At 41.8% G+C, this 9,631-nt stretch overlaps 2 protein-coding genes across 2 annotated transcripts; one reads left to right on the plus strand and one right to left on the minus strand.

Moving 5' to 3' along the window:
• Window positions 1-2,283, plus strand: LOC113505002 (AMP deaminase 2-like; the record flags this gene model as incomplete). Its single annotated transcript, XM_026887520.1, is given in 9 exon segments — window positions 1-54; window positions 170-296; window positions 299-335; window positions 490-610; window positions 766-868; window positions 871-938; window positions 1,166-1,276; window positions 1,749-1,886; window positions 2,174-2,283. Coding segments are annotated over 9 exon segments (771 nt in total), but the record flags the coding sequence as incomplete, so codon positions are not given.
• Window positions 2,284-2,297: 14 nt separating this feature from the next.
• Window positions 2,298-9,509, minus strand: LOC113504799 (ribosome-releasing factor 2, mitochondrial-like). Its single transcript, XM_026887256.1, is given in 14 exon segments — window positions 2,298-3,263; window positions 3,660-3,806; window positions 4,220-4,315; window positions 4,746-4,863; window positions 5,216-5,249; window positions 5,252-5,437; window positions 5,776-5,931; window positions 6,259-6,448; window positions 6,601-6,690; window positions 7,019-7,527; window positions 7,952-8,140; window positions 8,410-8,547; window positions 9,073-9,201; window positions 9,321-9,509. Coding segments are annotated over 14 exon segments (2,289 nt in total). The 5' UTR covers window positions 9,466-9,509; the 3' UTR covers window positions 2,298-3,101.
• Window positions 9,510-9,631: the final 122 nt, after the last annotated feature.

A 9,631-nucleotide genomic window follows, 5' to 3' on the forward strand; every position in this document is an offset into this window, starting at 1 on the left:
TTCCTCGTCTCCATAAACCCGAGCTCCAACCCTGATCTGCACAAATTTCTAACGGTAAGCCGTATTTCGCTTAGCCTACTTAAATATTAAAACAGAAACCTTAATAATTGTTGTGGATCTGCAAGTTCGCAGACCTATCTCCAAAACAGCTAAATACCGATTTTTTCAGCACGTGATCGGCTTCGACAGTGTGGACGACGAGTCGAAGCCGGAGAACCCTATCTTGGTGGAGAGCATGAAGTCACCGGAAAAGTGGGATGATGAGGAGAATCCGCCCTACGCCTACTACCTGTACTATTGTACGCCAACATGACCATTCTCAATCACATCAGAAAGTAAGCGGCTCTCTGTTACATACATATAAACAATACACTTTAAAGTAAATGCAAGGTTCCTAATGTATGTATATGCAGCACTTCTTAAAACATATCCATATCGTGTCACCCTTTCTAGAGCAGTACCCAGGTATCGAATGATCCGTTGTTTCAGAGAGCAAGGCTTAAATACGTTTGTGCTTCGTCCCCATTGTGGCGAGGCGGGACCAGCCACGCATCTCAGCGCCGGTTTCCTGCTCTCTGAGAATATTTCTCACGGGCTGATGTTAAGGAAGGTAATTTAACAGTGATAAAAATCCATTCTTATTCCAAATCTTCTCAAACCTTTAATGTATTCTTGACCCTTTTATAAAAAGTGGGAATCCTGTAACTTTCTCACCGTGTTTTTATATTCTGTGACCTACATCACATCTTGACATCTCTTCCCCAGGTCCCGGTGCTGCAGTACATGTACTACCTGGCACAGATCTACATCGCGATGTCCCCGCTCAGCAACAACTCGCTGTTCCTGCGCTACCACCGCAACCCGCTGCCGACTTCTTCGCGCGCGGCCTGCGGGTCACGCTCAGTACTGACGACCCGCTGCAGTTCCATTTTACTAAGGTTGATACACTTGACTATTTGAGTTTCGAACTTTTGTGTCCTTCTCACAAATACCTCATCCGGATGAGGATTTAAATTTAAATTTCTTCTGTAATGTATGACTCATATCAGATATCTATTCTGGCTTAGAAACCGTAGGAAGTAGGTTCCGAGTTTTCTTTAGAATATTTACAACGACAGACAAAATCACTTTTTGGTATTTATGCTTGCTTTCTTGGATCTGTTAGGAGCCGCTGATGGAGGAGTATAGTATCGCAGCGCAGGCGTGGAAGTTAAGCTCATGTGACATGTGCGAGTTGGCCAGGAACTCCGTGCTTATGTCCGGGTTCCCGCACGAGGTTTGTATATTTTCCAAATTAGTTCATGTATTTAGGAGAAAGCGCAATGAAGATAGCGTTTATGAAGACACGGCGTTTTCAAAAAGACATGTAACCCGACCTCAAGATCAATGTGTAAGAAACTGGCAACAGCTAATGCGTTAAAAACAGAAGAACTCTCAAGTTTGCCAAGAAAAATAAAATCTGCCCTACTAGAACCAATTAAAAGACTCGTTCATAAAAAGCATTATTACGATAAAATAAGGAAACGGTTTCGGACAACATGTGCTTATTTTATAATTATTACATATAATAATACTGTTTTACTGTCATGAATTATAATACTCGTCATATTAGTAATTTTTTGACAGATCATAAAATTAACCAAGAAGTTACGATCAAAACGTTTCTGATTCAATTTAAGGGAAATTCTTTCCTGAAACGGTCAGTGTCGGTTATTTGCGGCATTTGACGGGTGTACTCCGATTTCTAGATGAAGCAGCACTGGCTGGGGCCGGAGTACCTGAACGAGGGTCCGGAGGGCAACGACATCACGCAGACCAACGTGCCCGACGTGCGCATCTCATACCGCCACGAGACGCTCATGGACGAGCTGGGGAACCTCTTCAGGGTCAGTCCTATACAATTACTCAGTTATATGGGAAATATTAGAATCTATCAAAGAAAAGAAGAAAGCATAGTCTGCCACTTACAGTAACAAAGGGAGCGAGATTGTGACCTCACGCAACCGTTATTGTAGAACACATTGAGGGTTGCGATATTTGTGCAGTGTTTAAAACAGTTTCGTAATACAAATTTATCCATTACCAATTTTTTTTTTTTGGTACATGCAATTATTGAAGTAAGTAAAAAGCTATGTTACCAATACTTTGACTGATATTATTATTTTTGTTTCAGGCTCCAGTCTAGCACGACGAGGGGAAAACATTTATAAAACATCTGTAAATTGAATATTTAGGTCCAGTATACACAATAGTCGCGGCACTATCCTATTATCAATGTACATAATAAAATAAATGAATCCTTCATTATCGTTTTATTTACAATAATTACTATAAGTCATTATAATAGTTATCACAAACATTATAGGTCAACGCAAGACTCCACTAGCCGACATTGTAGGCTAGAGTAAACATTTGAACTTCTGCGTATATATGCTCATAAACGTGAATGTGTTGTGAAGTTCTTGAGCCTTGTGTTGGCTTCACAATACTCAATACAAGTAATCTAATAGATTTAATGTTCACTCAATAATATTTGTTTATGATTTTCTGGAATTTGCAAAGACTGTCTTGTATGGAGTTTCATGAATAAAAGACAAACTGACACACAGTTTGGTGGGTGCAATTTTTTTTTGTAATACGTGTTGAAGCCAATAAATGCTTTAATAAATAAAGAAACCTTAAGAAACCTTAAGGTTTCTTTATTATAATGTATTGGTACTCAATCTATTGTAAAACGTGATTAAAATTGCAACAGCCTGCGGCATTATTTACACATATTTTATACAAAAATAAATATACTATTAGCAAGACTTATCACTTTACAACATTGACTAAAATTGAACTATCTATCTACAATACATGATCAAAGAAGTATGTGCTCCTAAGTACTCTTTGAAAGACGTATTTTATTTATTTATTCTTCTTAAACATGAACAATGTGACAGACTTACTCCCTGAGGCATTTTCCCTGAGGAATACAAAAAGATCGCATTGTATTGATCTCAAGATTTGAATAAAATGTCAAAACCAAGACTATTTTGCTATACGAATACTTTCTCGACAGCATATTTACAAAATCCCAGTCACACAATAATTCTAGTTTAGAATCCAGTGACACTTTTGATGGCCTTCTCCTCGTCGAGTGGCGCCATCTGCTGGAGCGAGTGGAACTCCATGGTGAAGGTGGCCAGCCCCGAGCTCAGCGAGCGCAGGGTCGTCGAGTAGCCCAGCAGCTCCGACAGCGGCGCCAGGCACTGGATCACCTGTTGAAATGGTACTGCAGATCTAGTAGTTTCAAAGTCACACAAGTTTCTTCTAAAAAGGAATGATCACAGTATGTAAAGGGAGTTTTTATTGGGGTGTAAATCTTTATCTTCCCTCATTTATTGATTAAGGTTTATGAGATTTTTTACTTTAACCAACATCAGATATTATGAATAACATACTGTCTATACGTTTGTTAAACATATATTATGGCAGAGCTTTATAACTGAGGTGAGGAGTCATTTGTTCGCTATAGAGAAATTACCAGAAATTGTATCATGTAGATTGTAGTCTAAATAATATTTAGAGTTGGAGTGGAAAGCTTAAAAACCTAGGGACGCTTTTGCCCAGCAGTGTGAGTGTCAAGAACATTTCTCCCATGTTCCTTGCCCTACCTTGTTGTCATGTCGCACGTGTATGTCCTGCAGCTGCGCGCGGCGCCGCGCCAGGTCGGCCAGCACGCGCGCGGCGTGCGACTGCGGGCTCGACACCTGCAGCGACATCAGCGGCTCCAGCAGCACGCACTCCGCCTGCTCGAACACCTGGCACAGCGACAACATACATACATACCTACCTACACCGTACTTGTATTTGGAACAGGTAGCATGTTTCGCACAGTGCACAAGCAAAACTGTCGTCAAAATGAAAACTTTTTATTTAAAGTATGACTTTGGTTATGTTAATATGGCTTTAGATGCGCGTCAATGCGTAGCATGATTACATTTTATTGATTAGGTATTGGTTTATTGTAAGTGTAATTTCTTGAATGAATTATTGTTGCTGTCTTTAGTAGAGCATTCTTGCAATCGACGTATGGTTTCTTTTTTGGGAATTAAAGATATTGATGCGGAAACTTGTTAATTTAATTTCAGAGAAGTGGAATTTAAATAACACCGGCTACTCTACTTAAAAATTGTATTAATAGCTATGTGTCATAAATGCCTGTTTAGCGTACCTTTCGCAAGCACTGCGCGACGGCGGCGGTGATGACGGAGTCGGAGGTCCCCCGTCCCACTTCGAACCAGTGCAGGGTCACCTGCACGTCCACCACCTGCCGGACCATACCATACACTATATACATGAGATAAATATGAAATGAAAAATAATTCATTCAAATTACACTACCAAATAACACAGCATATATTGGACAGCACTTAGTTTCGAGCACCATTCACCGCTTTCAAAATTCTTAAAACCGTACCCTATGTACACATAATAAGGTAATTTTTTTCATACTGTGACCGTTATCCCATCCCATACCGTCCCGCATTCTTATGAAAAGCTCGTGTCGTATACAGATTTTTCTTTAGCGATGCAATTTGAAGATGATTTCTTGTACAAAACACACACATGATTGTGATAAAATATTTTATGAAATTAGATGGATAGAATATAGATAGAACAACTTACACCTCCGTGGGTGAAGAAACATTTCGTACCTAATGGTTCAATTGCAATCACATTAATGTAATAAAACTCACTGGGCAGCCGAGCTTAGCGCCGTGCAAGAGTGCAGAGTTCACACCCTGCTTGATGGCGGCGAGGCTGCGCGGGTGCAAGTGCGCTAGGTTGGCAGCACTGTCGCCGCTCTTGTCCAACCTAATGGATATAGTACAATTTATAAATATCGATTACTAATAGTTGTTTCCCGCGGTATCACCCGGGTAGTACCCGATCTCGTGCTTATTTTACGATCTTTGGTTTGCCGCAATTTCTCCAAGTGTTATCACCGTTTAAACCTTCCTTGGACTTTCATGAATATTTCAAGACTAAAATAAGCCAAACCGGTTCAGCCGTTCTCGAGATTTAGCGAGACTATCGAACATCAATTCGTTATGGAGTCTCTTTCCCTTTGACACAAATTGAATTATTGCCGGGGAATCGGTCTTTCCAATTTTCTCGTATAGGGTACTAGAAATAATAATACAGACAAAACTTTAAGATGTCTTACTTCAATATCTTATCGTGCGCGATCCCCTTGGCCCCCTGGCGGACATGGTGACCTTGCAGAGCTGTCGCACGCCGGCTATCTTCCTGTCGAGCGCGAGGCTGTGCCGGCCCGCCCCCGCGAGGGTCTCCCGGTACGCGATCTGCAGCGCGCCCAGCTCCGCCTCTATCTTGTACTCGCGGATGATGCGCTCTTTTATTATCTCGAGGTGGAGCTCGCCCATGCCTGAGTTTTCAAGAAGATTCGATTGCAAATAATTGTGTAATTGGAACAAGTAATACAGGTTAAGCTACGCTTGATGCGGTTGGTCCGTAGATGGGTGACCATCTTTGTCATAACGAATTCATCCGTGTTTCGGAAGGCACGTTAAATTGTGGGTCCCGGCTGTTATTCATACATCTTTGACAGTCGTTACAGGTAGTCAGAAGCTTGAAAAGTCTGACAACCAGTCTAACCAAGTGGTATCGTGTTGCCTAGGTAACTGGGTTGATGAGGTAAGACAGGTAGTCGCTCCTCGTAAAACACTGGTAATTAGCTGAATCCGGTGAATTGTGGGCACTTACCAGCGAGCACCATCTGGCCGCTGTCAGCGTCGACAGATACCCTGAGACTGGGGTCCTCTCGCTGCAGCTCAGCCAGGGCAGTCTCCAGCGCCTGCTGCTGCGACACGCTCGGCGGCTCGATGGAGCACAGGAACACCGGCTCCGGGATACTTGTTCCTGAGGACAGAGATATTTATAGGTTTTTTTTTTAAGAATAACTCCCTTTCCACCAACTAAGGAATTGAACTGTCACAAAAAGCAACTGGCACGGCAAAAATAATAATTGGCAAGAGTAATTTCCTTTAATCAAAATCAGAGTATGATTGGTCAGAGAAAAACCAACTTAAAACACATGACAGCGCTAAACACCTCCCTCTATTTTTTTTGGAAATCTTGTTACAAGTAGATAGATCTCCATGGCGTGCAGTTGGGAGGCATAGGACTGGACCACTGGAAGGTAAGTTACTTACTAATACTTAAGGAAAAAAGAATTGTCACCCTTACCAATTCCGAGCAACACATCAGCCAGCTCTTCACCCGTGGGCTGTTGCTCGAGGGCCTGCAGCCGCTGGCGGGCGCTGGGCAGCATCAGGTCTTCGGCAGCAGCGGGCTCCTTCAGCAGCTGCGCCAGCCGGCTCTTGGCGCGGGAGGCCGCCGCCTGCGATGACGTCACCAGGTCGCCCGTCATCGTCGCCTAGCGGGAACTACGGTATTTATTATGCTTGTTCATTGGTAATTTTGCTAACTGTAGTTACTTTATTTAACGTACGGTAGGGGGAATCTGGATGGCCGATGGACAATACTATCACATTACCAATACTATACTATGTAAAGTGCGTAAAATACCTTGAGTGAGCTGACGACGGCGATGTTCCCCGCCGTGACCGTCTCCACCGGACGGTATTCATCGGCTAGCGCCACGTATAACGCACCTGCCTGACAATGTACACTATTTAAATCTTACATTGACAATTAACGAACGAATAGAGGACATAACTCATAAACGCTTTTTCGTAACAATTCTGTCAACCAGCTGAGGTTGGCTGAAGCGCCTTCAAAGTTATGACGTCTTGATTGTTTTTATGGCTTCCTGTTTTGGTCGAAACAATAGGACTTGTTGCGTGATTGCTGAATCGATGTTTATGTACAGGGTTCATAAGTCTGATATGTTATTTGACAGGGTTTTGGCGCTTGAATTAAGATTTCTAGGAATAGTTTCATTAGTTGGTTTAAACAAAAAATAGACAATTAATATTGTACTCACCAGTTCACTCTTATCTTGTCCTAAATTGTATATTTTCTGTCCCTTACTGATCTCCCCGCTATACAGCCTTAGGAACGTCAGCACACCTCTCTGGTCGTCGTGCTGGACCTTGAAAGCTCTCGCCGCCAACTCCGTGCCAAAAGCCCTGTACAACTTGTGACCTTCAGACGGAGACGGTAAGTACGACACCACGCCATCCATTAACGTCTGCACTCCAATGTTCTTGTAGGAGCTCCCACAGAGAATGGGAAAAGCTTTCATGGATATCGTGCATCTTCGAATGGCCTCTTCTATTTCCTTACTACTTAAATCTAAAGACTCCTGCTGAATAATGGTCTCTGCTATCTGATCGTCTAACCCTGAGAGTGTGTCTACCAGGTCTTTATGGTCAGCCATGGCAGTTTCCCACTTATGACCATCGTCTTTTTCGGTTAATTTCCGTCGTACGAAGTTCTGACCTCGCCCCTGTGTCCATATTATCTCTTCTAATGTGATAAGGTCAATCAAACCTAGAAACAACATCTTTAGTAAGTTTTGCGGTTTGCTGTAATGATGCTCACTTACTTAGTAAACTATAAGTAAAAAAATTGCGCAGTGTATGGCTGATTTCATGACGCCAGCCATAGCATAAACGAGACTGTGTTTTAAGTCAGTTTTAGTACCAAACCTTTCGCCGCGCAAATCTCAGCGTGATTAAAAGTCCGTAGCTATTGATCTCGAAAAAACAACATCACCTACCTAAACCAACACAGGTCGGCTCTGGCTCAGGCATTTGAAGGGGCCCGGGGTGTTTTTAGTCGGTGGGAGTCCGACATATCCCCTCGCCGTGCCCTGGGCGTGGGTTGAAGTCATTAGAGTTTCACCCCGGACAAAAAAAAAAAAAAAAAAGGGTCCTGTTTTGGTTTTGGTATTGTGATGATGATGACAACAAACCTATAAGCCTGTCCTGATGCCTGACGTCCCTGTGCAGCAACAGCGGCTGCACGCGCAGCTGGTCGCGCACGGAGCGCACGCAGGCGTCGGCGCTGGCGTCGCTGCGGTCCATCTTGTTCAAGTACAGCAGTCGGGGGACGCGGTACCCGCTCGCCTGACGCCATACCGTCAGGGTTTGAGCTTCCACACCTTTAGAGAGTCAAGGAATCATTATTACTGTTAATATTATTTAGTGAAATTGTGAAATCTTTATCTCCAACATAGTTGGACTTGTTTACAGTTTATTTTTGTATAGTAAACAGTGAAATAACATAGGTCTCTAATTAATTATATGTTTTGTATTTCTTCTTTGTTTATAGAGTCCCACAATTGACCAAGGCCTCCTCTATTAGTTTTCTTGTGACATCACATTAATGTAGAAGATCCTATAGTACATATTGTGGGCATTAAGTACCTACCAGCAGAAGCATCCAGGACTATTACAGCTCCGTCCAAGACTGCAAGACTCTGTTCCACCTCCATAGTGAAGTCTATGTGCCCCGGAGTGTCTATCAGGTTGATCTGACTGTTGCGCCATGGGAATGATACTGCCGCAGCTGTTAGGGACACAAGAGAGTATTAAATTTAGTATCAGCTAAATAAACTACTGTTATTACTTATTATAATTTTTAGAAAGGGTTTTAAATGTTGATGTGGAAAACATTTTTGAGTTTGGGAATTAAACTGTTGCTCAAGGGCCTGCAGATAACAAAATAAGTAATTAACCTGGTACTTGATTGAGAATAATATCTACTAATTTAAAGATAGAAAAGTAGATTAGAGCAAAGTCTGATTTGTTATAGGATGTCTAGTTTGGATGACAATAAGCAATCTAGCTATAAATCAAATCAAAATCAAAATCAAAATTAATTTATTCAAATTAGGCTACTATGTAGCACTTTTTGAAGGTCAGATTACATTGGACAGCACCCAGTTCCGCCCACCCATCACCGCTTCCTAAGTGCTTTTGCTGTGAGAGAAGAAACGGTGCAACAAACTCCCCAGCAGCACGCTGTCATTCCAATTACAAAATTATTATACAATAGGGGTGAAAAGCTTTGTATTATTTTAAAATGATTTACAAGTTATGGTGATTCCTCTCTGACGTTCTTGCTCCATGTAGTCCGTCACTGTGTTGCCGTGGTGGACTTCTCCCATTGATCTGATGGTGCCAGAGTAAAACAGCATTCGTTCTGTCGTTGTTGTTTTACCTGTAATATTTGTTTAGTAATATATCTGACCTTACATACAGACGTTATACAATTAATCAATGAAATTACTATCTGATTTAAATATGACGAATTGTCTGCAATAGTTAAGTTATCCTAACCTGCATCGATGTGAGCCAATATTCCGATGTTGCGAATGTTTTCAACATTATGCGGTTGTTTCCCTTCACCATTTGAATAGTATCTTCTACAACGAGCGGTTTTGAATATTTTCCGGTAATAATTTATGTAAGAAAACGTCCTCATTTTTAAATTTAATATTTTCCCCTCTGCTATATTCTGTATTGACGGAATTACTAAAAAATGACATTGACGTAACAAATAAGGCTTCAATTGTGACAGTAGCTGTCTGTTCGTCCAAAAAGCTGGGTAAAACTTCAAAATTCAATATATATATATTTCTTAATACTTG

The sequence above is a fragment of the Trichoplusia ni genome, chromosome 23 (assembly GCF_003590095.1).
Source record: "Trichoplusia ni isolate ovarian cell line Hi5 chromosome 23, tn1, whole genome shotgun sequence".
Lineage (NCBI taxonomy): Eukaryota > Metazoa > Arthropoda > Insecta > Lepidoptera > Noctuidae > Trichoplusia > Trichoplusia ni.